This window comes from Leucopleurus acutus (assembly GCF_964270905.1).
Source record: "Leucopleurus acutus genome assembly, chromosome: 18".
NCBI classification, from domain to species: domain Eukaryota; kingdom Metazoa; phylum Chordata; class Mammalia; order Artiodactyla; family Delphinidae; genus Leucopleurus; species Leucopleurus acutus.
The window spans coordinates 15679512-15700750 of NC_139160.1; the positions used below are offsets into that span (position 1 = coordinate 15679512).

Genomic DNA, 21239 nt, shown 5'->3' on the forward strand with positions numbered 1-21239 from the left:
AACTAAGTTTGTGGTCATTTGTAACTAGTGATAGAAAACTAATATACAAACTCATTCATTTAAAATAATCTGTCGTTTTATAAAACCATGACTTTGAAATTTCTTAAGGTATATTGAACATGCTTTTCTGAAGCTGATGTTGACACAGGAGTAAGGAGAGGAACAAGGCATGTCAATTATGTACCAAATAATAATTTTATTGTTTCATTGAATTATTTTCTAATAGTTTCAAATGTATAGATTATAAACTTCTGGAAGGCAGGGACTATATCTGGTCTTTGTTTCTTATGATGATCTTTTTATATATAGCACTTAGCACCATGCTAGAAATGTTTCTTAACTGAGTAAGTAAATACTAATACAATTTCCTCATTAAGACTGTAAGCCCTTTGAGGCAGGAAACTAGACTTAAACTTTTTGTATTAATTATAACAATCCCAGTGTTGAACATGTGCCTGGAGCTTAGCAGATATTTGTTGTACCTGCTGTTATGAAGGACAAGAGTGGTTATATCTAAGTGGTAGAATTCGGCCTGAAATAGCTGGTCTATAATGAAAATAAAACTAAGTTGGCACATTGATGCATTGCTGAACCAAGTAAACAAAGATGAGGAGTGGTTGGTCAAATTATTCCTAAGGTCTGAGTGGTTGGTCAAATTATTCCTAAGGTCTGCTTAGCATTTACATTTGGTATAATATTAAATGTGGGGCATGTAAGTGTCAAGATTTCCCTAACTGGGATGTGTCCAGTCTTTTCTATCTTTATTTTCCTGGTGATGTCTGAGGGGCTGTTCTTCCAACTTGGTGTATAGAGTGCGTTCTACTCTTTTAGGGCTCAGTATGGTCACATCATGATGCTAAGAATATTTAACAATTTCTCACCATTATGTTAGTTTCAAACTAGGTAACACATGACCCTGAGGGATTGAAGCATCTTTAATTCTATAGCTCTTTTAGTGGTCAGTATATACATGTTTAATTTACTTTCAGGACATTATCTGGTTCAGACACTGAATCTGCTGGTATCATCCTCATTCTAAACAGTACCTGAAAGCATGGAAAATGAAACGTGGTTGCTGAAAAATCCCAAAGATCAATTATATACAGGGGGAAAAAAAAAAAGGAATGTTTAAGGTCAGTGTTTAAGAGTAACATATCAGGTTTGCTCCAATAACAAGATGCTTGGCTAAAATCTCCTTTAGGTAACAGCCACCCACCCTTATCATTCATTCTAAGATTTTGAGTTCTTTGCTGTAAATTAGGAAGTATTCAATGTGATAAGTATGCGTATCTGCAAGGTTTTTCAACCTGCTCCAGCCCAATTCACCTTACCTATCTTACACACACCGTCACCTTAATCATGTTCTTGAGGCCCAGTTCTGATTGCTTTACTCTGGTTTTAGGCTTGGCTACATCTGTTAAATTGAAACTATTGATCAGACCTGCATATGTCTTTAGAATAAATTTTGTTAGAAAAATCATGCGTTTTGGTAACTATGTATGATATCTATCAACTTGATCATTCTTTAAATAGTACCAAGAAGTGTTATCAACCCTTAACCTCCCTTCTAAGTGTCTTGTAACAGTTATGCATGATCCGAGTGAGCACACAGCACTAGAGTATTGGAACTGATGCTTCTCCAAAGCCAAGGGTGGCCTTAATTAGGGTGGGGAAAGAGGAATAGTGGGTGAGGTAGGGCAAATCACATGGGCATAATTTGATTCTAGTAATTTGCATAGCTTCTTGTTGTGGTTTAATGGAAGTAACTTTTTAAAAAATTTTTTATTGGAGTATAGCTGATTTACAATGTTCTGTTAGTTTCTGCTGTACAGCAAAGTGAATCAGTTATTCATATACATATATCCACTCTTTTTTAGATTCTCTTCCCATACAGGTCACTACAGAGTATTGAGTATACTTGAGTTCCTTGTGCTAAACAGTAGGTTCTCATTAGTTATCTATTTTATATATAGTAGTGTGGGAAGTAACTTTTTCATTGTACCCATTGACACATTTAGCAGACACACCTTCACGTATTTATTTATTCATATCATAGTTCTGGAGTCTAGGGTACATTTACATAATTAAATACACAAATATTCTGAAAGCACTGATAATCACACTGGCACCTATCTCACATTTTTGTCTGTAATATGACTTTGTAAAATACCCTGAAAATTATTAAAGTGTATGAAGCTCTAGTATTTTATATGTCTGAAATAATATTCATTTAAAAAAATCTATTAAACCTGACAACCTATTCTTGGGTACAAGAGGCAAAACAGTTTTGTTTTGCCTTTAAAAACTTTTTTTCTTTCTTTAAAAAAAATTCTTGGCATGTGGAGCTTGGGAATATTAGCAGTAGATAATAAATAATTCAGAATTGGGAGACTACATGAGGGGTGTAAAGGCACTGTATTGGGAAAGGTATCTAAGATAATAAAACCACTTCTTTAAATCTTATTTAGATATAGACTTTGTACCTATTAAATCTAAATCATATTTAGATACAAATAATTACTATACAAAGAACATGTAACATGTAGTTTGTTATGCACAACTGGAAATAAGAATGTGAATCACCACTGCTGTAGGTTCAAAACAGCATGTTTGGACCACTCAAAAGCAGTGTCTTACAGGAATTAATAGTCACTCAATTTCTCCAGGCAGACAGTAGCTGACATATTGCTTTGACATTCTTCATGGTATCAAGTATTCAGAAACAAACAAACATTTAACACCACATTAGGAACACTGAAAGGAAACATATGCAAATTTTCTAATGATAGGTTTGTGATAAATGAAAATCATTTTGAAGAAATTAGCTTAAAAAATGTTTTGTGGAATTTCAGAATCCTTTCTTCCTTTCCTATATCCTCTACTTTTGCTCTGTCCATTTCAATTTCTTTATCTTCAGTCCCATGATTTTCTTTGGGTAGATGGGTAGGGTGAGTGGACAATGGTAATGAATCTTACTTCAAAGACTAGCTATAAGAAAAAGCACCGGGCTGGGGGGTCAGAACCCCCGGGTGGTAATCCTGATTTTGTCATTAAACAACTTTGTGATACTGACAGAATCAAAGTTCTTTAAATTGTTCCTGTCTGTAAAGTTGAAAATAAGAGAAAATTGGACTAGAGAATTTGTAGGGCTCCTTCCAGCTCCAATTTCCACCAGTTTTTCTTTTCTAAATTGAATACTCTCCAACACAAAGCTACTCTGGTGTGTCAGAACATCCTGGGACTCTGTTTTGGTGCTTTTTGATCTGATGACAGAAGATGGCCTGCAGACGAATCAATAATGTAATTGGAAGCAGATAACAAAGCTGGGTGGATTGATGAATGGACAAGAGGAGACTGGAAAGGAAAAATGTACCTCTTTCACATGCCCGTAACACAAAGGTGTATCAGACTGTGAAGGAGGTCAATTTACTGAACTAGAAGGAACTGATTACGTACGCAGAAAATGTCAAAAGTTATAGGCTCAACAGCCATATTTGCACATGTATATATTCACTTTTCCATGCTAGTTATTCAGGATAGGAGTCCTGTTAAATTATACTGATTCCTAGTTACTGGCTTAGTAACAAGAATCTACAAAGGATCGTAATGCATTGATAAAGACAGGATTCTAGAAGACATTTACTATATATTGTTACCTTTAAAGTAACTTTTATAATTTTCAAAGTACTTTCACATACTTTCTGTGTTCCCTGTTTTCTTTACAACTATGAAAGGCAGTGAGGACAGCCATTACCATCTCCAGGTTACAGAGAAAGAAGCTGACACTCAGAAGATTCGGAAGCAGCTTTAGTGTCAAAAGGTCAGATGTTTGTAAATGATGAAGCTGAGGTCAGGTCCAGCTATTCTACTGCTAGTCCAGTGCTCTTTTCAAAATGCCACCTCACTATCTTACAGTGCATGATGCTGATTACAGAGACCATGTGGATGGATCCAAATATTATATCTTCAATATCAGAAAAACAACTTACCGCAATGTTCTGACTCAGACCTCTTGAATGACTTCCAAAAGCTGACTTATAGCCTCTGGGACATGAAAATGTTAAGGGATAATGAGAGGTCCAAAAAATGTACTGATAGCACTAAACATAAAACTATTTTCACAAATACCTAGTTAATGGAAAGGATTACTGGCAGTACCCTGATCTCTACATGCCCACGCACACACATAGAGCAATCACAGTGAGCCTGTCTTTTGACTACATGCTTTTAGAACATGATTAAGTCTGCTTAAAGTTTTTGTTCTTTTAAGAGGATCATTAGATAGATTCAAAATTTTTATCCACAGTATTGCTTGAATTTAAACGTACCAGAGTTTTTCTGTGTTCCAAAAATGTCAAAATAATTCTAAAGTATTAATCAATTATCAATCACCCGTTTTTTTCCCAATATTTCCTTTCTTCTAAAAGGAAATTCTCTTTCCTGGTTTCTAAAGTAAAGTGATTTGATAAATAGTATTTTAAAAATATGGATTATACCAAAATTAAGATTGTTCATTTTTTTCTTTCAGACCCATATTTTTCAGAATTTGAGACCAAACACTTAGTCTAAGATTTTTATATTTAAACTATATAAGGTTACCTTTTCCACTTAGGTAATTTTGCCTGTTTCCACTGAAGTAAATACCTTGGTTATATACATACTGCTGAGGGCCTTGCTTAGACTAACTTTATTACAATAGGGAATGAGTTTAGAAAAATATTAACATATGAAGGTATCTAACCATCTTATATAAAATATCTCTAGTTTGTACAGATAGGAATTACTGAAATAACTTTTCCACAGACGTTAGGAATGTCACTTCAAACTCCTGATCGGAGAATCTGCTTACAGATGCACGAGCATTGTTCCTGATTTGGAGTCTCTTTTCCGCAGACATGCAAAGAATATGGGCCATAGTCTCAGCATAGTCTTCTTCACTTTCAGCCAGAAACCCAGTTCTCTCGCCTTGGTGAGGGACGACAATGTCGAGCTTCGGGCCCCCTGAATTGTGTGCAAGGACAATCGTGCCGGCTGCCATACACTCAACAATTCCTGAGAAACAGAAATCATGTCGTCTTTTAAGTTTCTGAATGTGTTCATAAGAACAAGGATGAGCAGAACCCTTTATAAATTTTAAGATTCACGGGCGATTTAAGTAAATGTATGTCTACAAATGCACTCGTTTAACTTCCCTGGTGAAAATAATTTTAACTTTTTTAGTTATCAAAGCTTCATAATAATGCTACTTGTCTTTACTAAAACCGACAAGTAGATAGAAGAATAGTCTATAAAAAGTAAATATACTGCAGATAATAAAGCAAAGAAGACTAGAGAATGTTATTAGCAAGATGGTAGATAGTTAGTGGATATTAAAAGATAAAAAGGGGTAAAAAAGATATCACAAACATTAAAAGTTGAGTATCGGTGTTTTAATCTCATCGAAAGAAAATCTCTGCTTGTGACGTTCTTCCTGATATGTGAAGCAATCCATTGGCAAAAGTGTGTATATTTTTCTTCCTATTTGTAAGATTATATTTAATGATATTCTTTTCTTGTCAAAGACTCTCACTGCAGGCAGTGCTATTTCTTGTGCCTAAGAATGTTTCTGGGGCTTCCCTGGTGGCACAGTGGTTGAGAGTCCGCCTGCTGATGCAGGGGACGTGGGTTCGTGCCCCGGTCCAGGAAGATTCCACATGCCGCGAAGCGGCTGGGCCCGTGAGCCATGGCCGCTGAGCCTGCGCGTCTGGAGCCTGTGCTCCGTAACGGGAGAGGCCACAACAGTGACAGGCCCACGTACAGCAAAAAAAAAAAAAAAAAAAAAAAAAATGTTTCTGAAAGTTGCATCACTAATGACACTTGCCAAGTTGAGTGTACAGAAAGTTTCTCACATCCTATTCAAGTTAATATCAAGCACATGTGAATGCTTTAGGGTGAGGCTGTAGTACAGAATGCATAAATTTTGTCCCCAGGAAATCTGAGACAAAGCAGGTGCTGGATGGGGTTTTTTCCCTATTCCATGAGCTGTGTTAATTCTATCTTTGGTAGGCCTTATACTTGAATAAACCAGATGTCTAATCAATAAATTATTTTCATGCTCGGAATTTCCGGGGTTTTTTTTGTTTTTTTAGAATTTCAGGTTTTTTGTACTCTAGCACAGGTTGGTCTTATTTCTTACTGTAAGAAAACTTAACAGCAATGTGATTTAAGGTTTTGTTGTGTTTTTTAAGAGGGGGATGTGAGTGATTTAATTCATGGGTACTTTTAGAACCTGAAAGATAATCCCATTGTCTTTATTTTTCTAATTAAAGAATTCCTAAATAATTTGAAAATATAAAATATTCCTGAATTAGAAAAAAAAGGTATCAAAAACAAAATGTTCAAATTACAGCATTAGGAGAAAACAGGAAAAAAGTAAGCCATCTTCGTGAGGCACACTAAGTAAGGCTGGTGCTTCTGTTCCTGCCTGGATTTCTGGCAAATCTGAGACAACTGTGTGCCGCCCAATAGCAGTGCTGAACTAAATGAAAGTTTTGATTAGTTTCTGCCAAATGATGTAGGTGAGGGTATAAATTATTCTAGCCAGCCTTTCTTACCCATGTTTCAAGAGAGAACTAAGCCCTTCAGAAAATGATTTGATTTACTGTTTTCTTACTTCTCCAAAGGATGGTACAGGCTGCTATCATCCTAGATGCACAGGAGAGAAGTTAAATCATTAACAACTGTTTCTGCAACACAGGCGAAATCTCTACAGAATTTTCTGCTAATGCTTTAATTTGAACTCTTATTTGAAAAATATGGAACACACCATAATATTCCGTTCCAGGCTGGATACCGTTCCTCTGTACTTTCTTGGAGGCTTTGACCTAATCAATTTTACCCTCTCCCTCTAGAATCTTCCACTTCTCCCTCTCTGCTGGCCCCTTCCTATCAGCCCTTAAGCTAGCTCAAACTCATAAGAACAAAGTCTCTGTGAGGGTGCGCGCGCACACACACACACACACACACACACACACGCTCGCCAGGTCACAAGTCCGCCCCTGGCCCATGTCTCTCCTTCCATCTCCCTCTCACAGATAACTCAGGGCCCACGTGGGCTGCGCTCAGCGCTCCACTCGCCCCCCACCAGTGACCCTCACGCCCACTCCTCCGTCGACACTGCTCTCGCCCAGGTCGCCCCCCATGCCCTCATCTTGCCCAGTATCTGGGCAGCACTGGAACCTGTCGCCCTTTCCCTTCTTCCCTAAACCCTCACTTCCCTTGGTTTCCTTCCTTCGCCTTCACTGGCTACCCTTCTGCCAACTTGTGGCCTCTCACTGTTCTCAGCCTTTTGCACTGCGGGCCTCCTGTTGCTCTACAGACTCCCCTTAGGCCACCCCGTCCACATGCACATCCACGCCCACCGGGCTGCGGTACCCACCCGGACTACTCTGCAGCCTGTCTTCCTGGGCCAGCTCCCTCTCCTTACTTCAGACTCACACGTACGAGGCCCGCTGGACACACACACGTCCCTCAGCCAATTCCACTCCACGTGCTCGAAACTCAGCCCCTCGCTGCCTCTGCTCTTGGAGGCCTCTGTGGGCGAAAGCCACCACCATTCACACGGCTGTCCAAACTGAACACCTGAGGCCATTCCAGTAGAGCACACAATAAATAAAAGAACCAAAAGGTTCTTCTGAGGAGCCTACCTGGAGACAGGGGTTCTCGGCCTTAGAGGCACAACAGAATCACCTGAGGGGCTTTCCCGAAACACCTCCACCTGGGCCCACCCAGAGATTCTGAGGTGGCTCCTCAGTGGGATTAGCATGAGGCCCAGGAATCTGAACCAGCACATTGATGGGGTTAGGTGGGGAGAGAAAATACAGCAGTGAAGAGCAGAGGCTGTCTGAATTCGAATCTGGGCTCTATCTCTTACTGTGTGACTGAACTTAGGCAAGGTCTAAACCCTCTCTGTGTCTGAGTTTACAAAATGGAAATAATCATAATACCCATTAAGTGACGTTCCAGAGAGAGTTAAATCAGATAATACTTGTAAAGACCTTGAGAGTGACCGCCATACAGTGAGTGGTCCATTAACATTAGCTATTATTATTGATTATATGTTTTACAGGGTCTCAAATGAGGAAAGCACACTTGGTGGACTCGGGGAAGAGACTGAGGACTTGCTGAAAACTTCCGGAATATTATCATTTTATCAAAATCACCTAAAATGTATATCTCATGGCACCAAACAAGTTGTTTACAGGACAAACTCACCAATCCCAAAATGCTCGTTCCACATGGTATGCAGACCAACTGTTGCTTCAGACAAGTAATTCTTTAATTCATCAAATGGAATGTTTATTTTAAATTCCACGTCTTCTTGAACTCCTAGGTCCTCAGAAAGCCTTCTCAGTTGGTTTACCCTAAGTTCATCGTCTTGGTTACGACAGCCTCCAATGAGGACAAGTTTAAGTGGAGGAAGTGACTCAGCCTCCTTTTTATTCAGCAATTTAGCAAAGGCTCTGATCTGCAAAGGATGATTCTTTTCAGGCCTGAACTGGCCAATCGAAACCAGTAAATGTCCTGAGGTTGTCTTCTCCTTGTGTAAGGGAATGTCCAGAAATGTCTGCACATCACAAGGTGGATAAACAATATTAGTGCAATTCCCAACCTTCCACAGTGAGAGAATATGGTTTAGCGTCCAAGAAGAATTGACCATGACGACATCACTGCAAGAACCAGCAAGCCCATATAGAAAAGCAAATAGATAGTAGTAGATAAGCTTTACTTTGCTGAGAAAAGGATTCCTGGTGATGAAGGCTGCATTGTTAAATCCGACATTTTGATTCTTCACTACAGAGAGCATGTCCGTGCTGATGGTGGGATAATGAACATAGCTTCCAACTCGGCAACGGCCTAAATACCTAAACAGAGGAAGCGTGAAAGCATAGCCCATAGAATCGATGTAAACATCGGGAACACACTGCATCAGAGCTTCCCAGCCAAGAAAAATGGATCCCAGACTTTGGCCCAGCAGTGTGAAATGAGGATAGAGTGAATCTTCCACAAGGTAGCGCTTCCTCAATAAAACAAACTTCACTGGGCACGTTAATCTGATGTTAAATCTTCTGAAAGCACCTTCCAGTATCTGTTGACCACTGACATCAGCATCACCAGTATAAACAACATAAACCGCTTCAGGATACCTAAAACAGAATGTAACAGTTAAGAATTTCATTAGTTTAGGTTAAAATCAGTTTAGGTTGTAGATAATTATTTTCTCACAATCATAAAGCAGCTTATTTTTAGACTAAAAAAATGTTTTCCACTGTTTTTTACTGACTCCACTCTCTCCTGGGTCTTCCACTGCCCTACAACTAAAATGTCAGTCCTCCAAAGGAGACTTCTAGTTCTAGTTCTTTGCTTCTAGTTCTTTGCTTCTAGTTCTTTGCTTTTCCCTCCACTAAGAGTTTCCCTCCAGCAGACATCAACAAAATTACTGATTTATAAATGAGACATTTTCATTTTTAAGAAGTATTCAAAAATTTTGACAACTTTCTCAGCATTATAATGGTAATGAAATATTAATAAAATATTCATAAACAAGAGTTAAAATTCACTAAAGGTATCTTTAGATAGGATCATAAATGCTAAAGCATTAGTGTTTTTAATCTGAGAAATGCACAAAGGTTTTAAGCTAGACCTTGTGCCTGCATCACAATTAGATATAATTATAATGGAAATATGGAAAAGTACATTCTTATGATTTTAACACTTTGGCCTCACTCTGGCTGTGTTTATAATTATTCTCTGAGTCATACAGAACATTTATTAACTTACCTAGTGTGAGCTACTAGGTTCTACAGAATAAGGGATGATGGAGAGTCTTTATCCTCAAGGAGCTCAGTCCAGTGGAGAGAACAGACATATAAACAAATAATGTGCTGTGTACTGATGAAGACCCCAGGATGCTGTGATGTCTAAAGGATGAGCATCTAATCACTCCTCCCTAGCCCCCCTCCCAGCAACTAGATGGAGCCTTTTAAAATGTAAAAAGGATGGTCATCTATGGCAGCTTAAAGATGGCCACAAAATCTTTGACACTTTTTCCGTTGAGAGGTGGATCTATGTCCCCTCCCCTGGAGTAACAGTGGGCTCTTGACTGCTTTTACCAATAGAATATGGCAAAAGTGACACTGTGCCAGTTTCTGGACCCAGGCTCTAAGAGACTGGCACCTTTCTACTTCACTCTAAGGGGAGACAGCTGTCATGTAAGAAGTCCTGCTATCCTGAGACCGCCATGTTGTGTGCAAGCCCAAGCTAGTCACACGGAGAAGCTGCTTGGTGACAGAGATGCCTGACCCAGTCATTCCAGGCCAGGAACCAGATCTGTGGGGGAAGAAGCCTTCCGACAACTCCAGCCCCAGCTGCCATCTAACTGCAACAGTTTGAGCGTGAAGGATTCCAAACAGGGCCTGTCAACTTCGAAACTCTGAGAAATAATAATAAATTTTTGTTTTAAGCCATTCAATTTGGGGTGGTTTATTAAGCAGCAGTAGATAAGCAGAATATCTGTTTAAAAACCCTCATATGGTTTTCCACAGCACTTGGAATAAAGTCTAAACTCCTCACCCTGCTCGCTCAAGCCCTGCGTACTGGGCGCCGCCTCACTCTGGAACCCCCTGCCCCCCAACTCTCTCACTTGCTCAGCAGGGTTCAGCCAAACTGGATTCCCTTCTCTGAACAAGCCAGCCTCCTTCCAGTCTTAGGGGACTTGCAGCAGTTGCTCCCTCTGCTTTGAATTCTTTTCTCACCCTCACTGTCTTTTCATAAAGTGAGCAGGAGAGCGTATGTTTAGAACATGGGCTCTAGGAACTCAGTTCCCCTGTCTGTCAAATGAGGATAACAGTAACCACCTCGCTAGGTTGTAATGAGGACTGAGTCACCTAACACGTGTGAAACACTTCAAACCACACCCGGCAGACAGTAAAAGCTCAGTAAACGTCAGCTATTTTTGTCGGTCAGAATTTAGTTGTGCTATTTCCTCAGAGACTGTACCTAATTTACTCAGTCTAAATGGTGGAGTCACTCTCATATTACCCTATTTGAATTTCTTATATAACACTTCTCACCTTTTGATATTTTCCGTTTATTATCTTGTCTCTCTCTCAACTGAAATCTAAGGTCCATAAGAGGGACTTGATCTATCTTGTTCACCATTTAAATTCAACCCCTTAAAACACTGCTTGATATTGGCTGGCCAAAAAGCTGGTTCGGGGTTTTCGCAAGATGTTACAGAGAAACCTGAATGAACTTTTTGGCCAACCCAATACATAGTAGGTCCTCCCCGCTTCCCCAACTCCCCAAATATAGGGAGACTGAATGAAAAGTGTACTGTAGCTTATGCTGAGTCAGGAAAGACTTGCAGGACTTACCTAAGGAGAAAAAGGTTATTTCAGAAAAAAAGGAACACTAGATGGAAAGGCAAGGAATCTTGAGAGGGCGTGATGCTCCTAGGTCAGTATGCTGGAGCAAAGTATGTGTGAGGGAACGCGAGGGATGAGAAACAAAATGTGGCAGGAGCAAGATGAAAAAGTATCTTCTACGTCATACTAATTATTTGGATTTTTTTTCTCATCAGTCAGGTAGAGGAGTAATAGGGGTTGCTGGGGGGGGTATGAGTACAGATATCATGAAACTTGACCACTGCCCTCAAGGGTAATCTAGAGACAAGGCTAATGCACGGTGTTATGAGAAGGAAAGAACAGTATGGACTACAGTAGGAAGGCTTCAAGGAGGTGGGAATTAAGCTGGGATTTAAGAAAATTCTCTGGATTTAGGCAGTTATGGGAGATGGCAGAGGATACACAGGGACGGTGGTTAGAAGCCAAGAAGGGCCAAGAATGTAGAAATGTAGAGCTAAGGGCATTACGTGGGAAGACTCTGAAACTGAATGAAGGGCGTGTGCCAGGAAGTAGGGTCGCCATGGAAGGATAATAGTTTTCCTCATATAATGAAACCTGTATTTTGCTGTGCCTTTTCTTTTCTTGTGGGATAGGGGTGGGGAGAAGGAAGCCTAGAACGTTAAAAGATGTGTAACACCAAATTCTTTCTAACATGGTAACTTACTTAAGACTATCCAACTGATAATGATATCAAAATCAGAATCAAATAGATGCTTTCAGAGAGATTATTTCCTGTGTGCCACCATTGACTGAAAGTATTCAGGTTTAAAGTGCTTCACAGTACTTGGTATATTTCTGTTTATTATTCAATCTCTTCTCCACATACTCTCTCAAGTTATCCCCACTAAATTATGCCATAAAAGGGCAGATACTTCCCCTTTCTGTTTCTTTATCATATCAAGTAAAATGCGGTAGCATATTGTAAGACAGGTTGGCATATCAGCAGTGTTTCCTTACTGAAGAATAGTTTAAAAAAGGAATCCCTGGCTATGACTAGAGAAAGATACATTCTGGGTGATGATTTTTTACAAAAATAGTAACAATATACCAAATTGTTAAGAAAGATGCATACCTACTTTTTCTGAAGAGCCCTTAAGGCACACCATAACACTCTTTCTCCTCCTCCGCCAGCGTTGCAGTAGGGATGGAAAAATGCAATCACCGTTTGACTTTTCCCAGTTTTGCTAGCTGAGCCCGACTTTTTCTTTCTCTGTAGCAGCAGTCTGATTCCCCAAAGGACACTGAGTAGACACACACATAAAACTCCACATACAACTAGCCCAGGGAAGAATAATGAATAAAAAAACCTGAAATGAGAGGGAAAGGGGGGTGAAAATGGATATAATGCCCATTAAAAAAAGGCTACAAATTAAAGTCTACTTTCACATAACTGCTTTATATATTAGCAGCAAAGAAAATTTTTATAGCTTGTGAGCCTAACAAAATACTCAGTTATTAAAATTCTAATGCTACAAAATATCTAATGTCAAAAGTGCAGGTCCCCTTTAATTCCACAGCATGTTGGCAATTCAACGTACTTTTTCTTTTTAATCAGCAGTAAAAATCAATGTTGAGCCACCTTTCTCCTAACTCAGTATATGTGTTAAGGGATTAAAATTAATTTAATTATTAACCTAAACAAGATATGACTGGGAAAGGCATCTGACCCTCAAAATGACAGTATGTAATCCAAAGAAATATTCCATAGTCAATATTCCACAGCTAAAAGTTTGGTGAGACACTAAATCATCTTTATTATCTCACTTTGCCTCAAGCAGAATTTTTTTCCTTTTTCTTTTTTGGCCTTGCCATGCGGCTTGTGGGATCTTAGTTCCCCAACCAGGGATCGAACCCTTACCCTGCAGTGGAAGCTCAGCGTCTTAATCGCTGGATGGCCAGGGAACTCCCAAGTAGAACAATTTTTGAGGGAAGGGGAATGGAGCTTAGATTTTTCCAGTTTAATTCTGAGTTTTGCATCTGATCTCTTTACATGACCCTGAAACCACTGTCTTCCCATGTGCCTTACTCCCACAGTCACTGCTGCAAGGTTCTCTATTACTGCCAGGTCGACTGAGGCTCTGCAAAGGACCCAGGCCTGTTCACCACCATATCCCAATGCCTAGCATCATAACTGGCGAGAAGGCAGTCAAAAAACATTTGTTGACTGAATACAAAATTTTATTACATCCTCAGATGTCTTTATTTTTTTTGGGGGGGGCGGTGTTTCCATACGACAAATGTGTCATACCGAAATGCAAGACTTTTAATAATAGAAACCATTATCTTGGCTTTCTCACAACCTTATGAAACAGTACTTCATGTTTGTAAGAATTTTTTTTAACATCTTTATTGGAGTATAATTGCTTTACAATGGTGTGTTAGTTTCTCCTCAGATGTCTCTTAAATTATGTTAAATTGTTTTTTCAAGGTATGGTTTTCTCATAGGGTTGGCTAATATAGCTGGTACCTAACAATTTTTTTTAATACGCTGCCTACCCTTTATAAAGGATTTGAGGGGCCTATAAGACATAAAAACAATACTAAAACTTAAATAATGAAAAGTCAAGACCAAGGAACGTATATGGTTAAAGTATGTTGGGGCGTGGGGAGGGGAGTGGAGACGGGGGTGGAGGACACAGAGATGCATGCTCTAAATTTGTACACAGTAGTGAACAGCAGATTGGGTTCTGGGCTGCTTAGTGACCGAACCAAATAGGGGGATATTCTGTGTAGTTACATGGTTTTCATTGTCCCTAAGTAGACAACATACAAATTCTTTAGAGGAATAAATGTTTTATTGATATTTAGTTTTGAAATAAATTTCTCATGCAGGATTTCTTATTGTGAACAAGTCCATTACTTGATGATTTGGTCTCAGGACACCTTTATAAATCTTAAAAACTGCTGAGGACTCCATCCAGTTTTTGTTTACATCAGGTTTCTCAACCACAGCACTACTGACATTTTGGACCAGATAATTCTTTGTTGTGTGCATTATAGAATGTTTAACTGCATCCCTGGTCTTGACACACTGGATGCCAGGAGCATCCTCCCAAACAGGACAATCAAAAATATCGTGAGACACTGCCAAATGTCCTGCAGGGGCAAAATCACCTCTGACTGAGAACCACTGTTACACTGATTATATCTACCAATATTTAACATATTAGACATTAAAACTGAGAAACTTTTTAAAAATTATGAATCCATTAAAGAAATAAATCCATTATATAACATAAACATATTTTTATTTTAAAAAAACTTATGTTTTCTAAACCAAAAAAAGTAGTAAGGAGGGTGTCACTGTTTTTAATGTCTGGCTTAACAGAAGACAGTGGCTTCTCATACGTGCTTCTGCGTTCAATCTGTAACGATATGTTGTTCTGGTTCAAGTATAGGAAGAAAACCCAGGCTCACTCACATATGTAGCAGGAAAAGAGAGGAGTATTTTTAAATGGCCTATTCTGGCTACTAATATTCTTCTGTAATACTATACCAAATTAGACAAGTGGCAATTTCTTAGCAGTCAATTGCAACATGGAATCTGAAACCCTATCAATGCCCTCTCCATGCTCTGTTACACTGAAATCTATTGGTTTATCTTGCCCTTTGAATGGAACTTTTCTGTATGTGTGATTTTGTAACACTGTGACTTATTTGGGCAATATTGGTTCACGAGTAATGGACAGTTTCCAAATGTTGACACATTTCTTTATACAATACCCCAAAATCACACTTGTTAAGATTACTACCCATCTCATCAGAAAAAATCTTTTAAGCATTGGAAAATGGTCAAGGTCAGAATGGCAGATACAAGTTTCCCAAAATTCTAACTTTCACTTGAAAACTCAAACTTTATCATTAGCAATAAATTCTGTCACTTGTTTTCTTTGTTTCTGTTTTGTTTTTTTTTTTGGCCGCACACACAGCTTCCGGGATCCCCGACCAGGGATTGAACCTGTGGCCCCTGCAGTGGATGCGCAGAGTTCTAACCACTGGACTGCCAGGGAATTCCCAGTCACTTGTTTTCTTTGAAGTAACAGGGTCAATCATTCATTTTCAAGAAAATATCTACTAAATACCCAAGTCAGTTTGTCTGTAAGTCTGTCTTTCAAATAAAAACTGTGTCCTGTAAAAGTAGGTGTCTAATTCAACTTGCAATGTAGACAATCATACTAGAGGTTTTCCTTGAGATAACCATTTTACTTTGGTATGTCGAAGTGCTTTATGTGTTCCCCCCATTTTGTCATACAGAATATTAAAAAGATATGTACTCGGGCTTCCCTGGTGGCACAGTGGTTGAGAGCCCGCCTGCCGATGCAGGAGACACGGGTTCGTGCCCCAGTCCGGGAGGATCCCACATGCCGCGGAGCGGCTGGGCCCGTGAGCCATGGCCGCCGAGCCTGCGCGTCCGGAGCCTGTGCTCCGCAACGGGAGAGGCCACAACAGTGAGAGGCCCGCGTACCGCAAAAAACAAACAAACAAACAAAAACAAACAAACAGAAAAAGATATGTACTCAAGGGTTGAGATTTAAGAAAATTAATAATTTTTACTGCTTCATCAAGGACATTCTTAGCAAGTGCATGGAGGTGAAACACAATGACTACTAGTACAGTTTGATGTCACTGCCTTGATTTGTGCTAAGTAACAGTTTTATCCACCAATACTTTTGCACTATCAGTGCAAATGTCAACAAAATGAAAGAGGCAAACGTTATCCCAACATTATTATAAAAATAATTTTGACCTTGAGGACCCACTGAAAGGGTCTTGGGGATTTGCAGGGGTCTATGGACCACACTTTAAGAACCACTGCTGTAAAGGATGAAGAGAGCTTGACAGAAGTGGTAAGATTGGCCACTTAATGTTTGGAATATATCAGTTCATAAAAGCCGTATTATCTTGAATAGTTAGCTTTCCCAGGACAAGACCAAAAGTCTGTTTAATTTAAAATGTAGCTGACTCACAGAATCCAAAGATTTTTATGACATTTCCTTCAAATGACTTAAGTGGGAAAATAAATGTGATAGGATTTTCAAACTGAACTATTCAACTGAAAATCAGAAAAAAAAAATCATATTAATGACTAAAATTGAGCCAGTCCTTTGTTTTTAGTCTGTTAGTTTCAAAGATACACATACAGGTTCTATAAAGAAATTTATTAAACGTCCTACAGTACTTGCACATCAAAATCAACCATTTTAGAATTTGTTTAAATATAACTAAAATGTGTGCCATTAAATATTTACTCATATTTAAACACAAGACTTTGAAAAGGTAACTGTAATCAACAGTGAATCATTCCATTCAGCAAACTTTTATTTAGTCATTATTATGTGCAAAGCAGGGAGTTTGGGATATTTCAAATGGCAGGGAAGAATATGAACGCTCTGAAAATACTTTCCTGTTCCAATGATTTAAATAATCATTACAGAACTTGAAGTAGAGGGGGCAATAATGAAGAAATAATACCTGAATTTTGGAGAGAATACATATACACTGCTATTCAGGACGCTATCGTATTAATGATAAAATTTCAACCTGAACAAAAATATGTAGGTGTTAAAAGAGCTGTGTAGGTAGAATATACTAGGTCTTCTGTTTTACTAGTGTAAGTCAACACATGTAAAATACAGTAGTATTACAACAACAAATGTGGAAAAAAGGTCTGGGAGTTTTTTCACCAAAATGTTAACAATAGTTATCTCTGGATGGTAGCATTCCTGGAGACTTCTGTTTTGCTCATTTATTTCCTAACTTTTTTACAAGAAACAACGTATTACCTATGCAATGACGACAAGGTAGAAATATTTTACATAACTATTCTTACATTAATCAGAAAAGAAATCAATGGAAAATCAAGAAGAGGATTCAACATAAACTTGACATTTAAATGACATATGCTAACAATGACAGTTCTGGTGAGTGAAAGAAGAAGAACTAAGACAAGAAAAAGGAAGACCCGGTTTCTTCTTCACCAAAAATAACATGATAGATTGGAAAATGATTCGTGGCTCAACCATAAAGGAAAATGAGGAATGAATGCGAATAACTTATGATAGACGAATAGGAGTGCGAATAAGAGAAAGAAAAAGCTAAAGCCGGGAGGGAAACTCGAGCCCTCAGCCAGCAGTGGGGCAGGGAAAGAAAACGCGGTAAACTGAGTCTTTAACGCAGCCTCTTTGTCTATCTAGAAGACCCCAAAGGGAGAGGAAACGGTCACTGGCCTTGAGAAAATAGCTTAGACTCGTGACAAGGAAAGCCCTTCCTCTCAAACATTAGTCGCACTGGGAGGACAAATACAACTGCGCGGCACGGAAAACGCCTGCGAGCCCACACCACCCGCTCCTCACCTCAATAACTCGCCCAAGCACCAACCCCTAGCGGCGACCGCCATCTTCCGCCGACCCACGATCTCGGGAAGCGCTTCGTTGTTCCTCTTCTCTATTGGCTCCTGAGGAAACATTCGGTCACCCCCGCCCACACAGGGGCGATTGTGCATTTCAATTGGTTGCTGGTAGTAGCTTCCCACGGCCTTCCAGCCAATCGAATCTCCCGCGGGGGTGGAGAAGTTTTCGGCGTGGCGTACTCTGGCCCGGCCCCCCGTGGGCGGAGCCACAAGGGGGTTGGGCATGGGGGGCGTGGCCTGTGATGGACAGCCGGCGCTCCCGCCCTCGGCCCCCTCCCCCACTGAAGACCCCGCTCTGGCGCCCCCGCCCCCAGTCTTAGAGCCTGCTGCCCGTTGGAGACCAATGGGAGGCTCATGCGCGTCTCAGATCGATTTTCTAGGTGCGGAGTTCACTCCCGCAGCTGCTGTGGCATTTCGGACCCGCGGCGCCCTGGAGCCCGGCGCGGCGCTCCAGAGGGAGCTGCGCAGAGCGGACCCGAAGCCGGCCCTCGCCACGCCGCACCTTCCCAGCCGGCGGTGGTCGAACCTTGGGATCTGCATCCCCCGCCCTGGTCTACGCGGCTCGCCCTCCCTCCTTTTCTCTCCGGCGCACGCCCGAGGCTGAAGACCTCTGCGCACCGGCCCGTGAGGTAGCGGAGACCCGGGAGGGGGGACGGGTCCGCCTCGCCTGGGTTTCAGCTCGGCCGAGGACTCTCGGGCACCGGCAGGCCTGTCTCCGGGTGTGGGTGAGGGTTCCCGGCCCACCCTGCCCTCTGGGGCGCAATGGCGCGCAAGTTTGAATTAGCAGGTGTGATGAGGACTGACGATTCCTCGTCTGAAATGCAGGTGTCGGTTCGGGTTAGAACCAAATCATGAGGGTGCCATCCACTGCGCGCTCTTCTTCTCCCGGGGTTTTAACATCGCGCTTCTCCTCCCCTGACCAGGTGACCTTGGGCTCTGGGCTGCATCACAGAAGAAATTAGTTCCTCCGGGAGATGAAGCCTCAGCAGGAGAGACAGATTACAGATCGTGAAAAGGCAAGTCGGAGAGTGAGTTTCCTTCCCGGAGCTCTGTGTGCGCACACCTGCCTGGAGGACCTTTCGCGCCCGCCCGCGGTCCTTACTGGGTTCCTTGGTGTGCGCGGGGGAGGCCCAGCGCGTGGTTTGTTAGAATACCCTTTAGGAAGGGCATGCTATTAACTGTTTTTCAGAACAGTTTAAAACGCACCACTTTTCTGTTCGTCTGCTGTTGAGAAGTTTGATGCTGGAGAGGTAAAGTGAGAGTTGAGTTGCTGTGTAAGATCCCTGATTGGTCAGTACGATTAAATTAGCTACCTTGAAAAGTTATTCAAGAGTTGGTGCATAGACCCCTTTATGATCTATCCAGGTCCTGCAACGGTTGTTTGTTTGTTTTTGAAGAACTATTTTGAGTTCATTTAAATCATGCAAGTAATACATTAGTGCGGCCTCTTAAAATGCAAATAGTACAGAAATATTTAGCACGAAAAGCAGATCCATTTTCCAGTCTTTTTCTGCTCATGTACATATGTCTTCATCCATTCAGCAAATGCTCATTGAAAACTTGATATTTTTCAGGCACAGTTTTGAAACGCACAGGGGTGTTAACATGTATCTATCGTGTTAATGCTTATCTATATCTCCAGAGAAATCTTTAGGTTCTTGTGTGTGTGGTTTTAGAATATTTGCTTGTTTTACATAAATGAGATCATGTAGTGTGTATTCTCCAACCTCCAACCTTTTTTTTTGTTGTTGTTATTTTTATTTATTTTATTTATTTTGGCTGCGCCGGGCCTTAGTTGCCGCACGCGGGATCTTTGTGGCATGCATGTGGGATCTAGTTCCCCAACCAGGGATGGAACCTGGGCCCCCTGCCTTGGGAGCACGGAGTCTTACCCACTGGACCACCAGAGAAGTCCCCCTCCAACCTTTTTTTCCCCCCAATTTAACAATATATTTTGGAGATTTTTCATGCTGGTACATAAGCATCTGTGTTACTTAGTTTCACCTCTGCACAGTACGGATGCACCATAGTGTATTTATTCTTTTCTCATGGGTGGACATTCGGGTTGCTTCTGTTTTGACCCCCTCACAAGCCATACTGTAGTGGACATCCTTGTAAGTGATTTTTCATGCTGACCTTTGAGTATTTCTCTAGGATAGGTCCCCAGGCCAGGATTGCTGGTCTGAAGAGTAGCCTGTGCCTTTTCTACAGATTTCAGAAATCAATTCGACAACATTATTGTGTGCCTTTTTGGGGTGAAGTTCATCTAGGCCCTGGTGGCGTAGAAGTGAAAGATAAATGGATTAATGGATGGACAGAGAGAGGCTGGTCAGTAGATGATTCTTCGTGGGATGACTCTGCATTTAATGGAGGAGCTGGGAGAGCACCTGTGAGGGAGGGGCAGCTTGTACGGAAGAGGAGACTCTTCCAGCCCCCTGCCGTGCCCCCATCTCTCTGCCCAGCAGAAAAATCCTTATCTTTCCAGATCAAGCTCAAGACCTGCCTCTTCTTGACACTGTGTAACTGCCTCTGCTCATGCCACACCTCACCCTCTTCTGGATTCCTTTGATAATGGTATTAGCCAATATTATTGAGCTTACTATGTGCTGGACACTGTATTGAAGCACTTTATATTCCTCCAGGTACACTCAGTTAATCCTCACAAAACCTTTTGATGTAGGTATTTTCTTGTCATCACCATGTATTCAATAATTTTTTTAGTACAGGCATACCTTGGAGATACTGTGGGTTCAATTCCAGACCATGACAGTAAAGCAAACAGGCACTTTTTGGTTTCCCAGTGCATATAAAAGTTATGTTTACACTATACTGCAGTCTATAAAGTGTCCAATAGCATCATGTCTAAAAGAAAATGTACATATCTTAATTTAAAAATAACTTTATTGTTAAAAAATACTAACCATCATCTGGGCCTTCAGTGAGTTGTAATCTTTTTGCCAGTGGTGGGTCTTGCCACTACCAACTAAGAATTGTCACTCACCACGTGGTTCTACAAGAATGAAGTCACTGGCCACTGCAGTTACTGACCTTCAGCACACCCTGAAAGGAGTTAAGGGCCGAGGCAGGAGATCAGGAATGAGGTACTCTGTGCTTTGGGAAAAACTGGCGGAACAGGCCTTCAGATAGTTAGATATTTTCAAGAGATTTTATGAGCCCAATTTCTTGTATCTTCTCATATCTAGAAAAGCACTAAAATCATTAATGGAGACCTCTGCTCCTCGTGACTAGCAGCAACCTTCTGCCAAAAGGTATGCTTGATTGCATGCATCTCCCCTTCACTAAAATCGTATATATACTGACTCCCCCCCATCCCCCCACCTCACCCCACCCCCTCACCTTCGGTCAATACCTCATTGTGGATGGCT

General features: G+C 40.8%; 1 protein-coding gene across 1 annotated transcript; it reads right to left on the reverse strand.

Annotated features, from left to right (window-relative positions):
* Positions 1 to 1801: 1801 nt before the first annotated feature.
* On the reverse strand, positions 1802 to 17961 carry ALG11 (ALG11 alpha-1,2-mannosyltransferase). Its single transcript, XM_082859435.1, has 4 exons — positions 17798 to 17961; positions 12521 to 12751; positions 8254 to 9185; positions 1802 to 5052 (listed from the first exon to the last, which is right to left on the reverse strand). The coding sequence occupies exons 1-4, from the start codon at positions 17944 to 17946 to the stop codon at positions 4781 to 4783; spliced, it is 1584 nt and encodes a 527-aa protein (XP_082715561.1). The 5' UTR covers positions 17947 to 17961; the 3' UTR covers positions 1802 to 4780.
* Positions 17962 to 21239: the final 3278 nt, after the last annotated feature.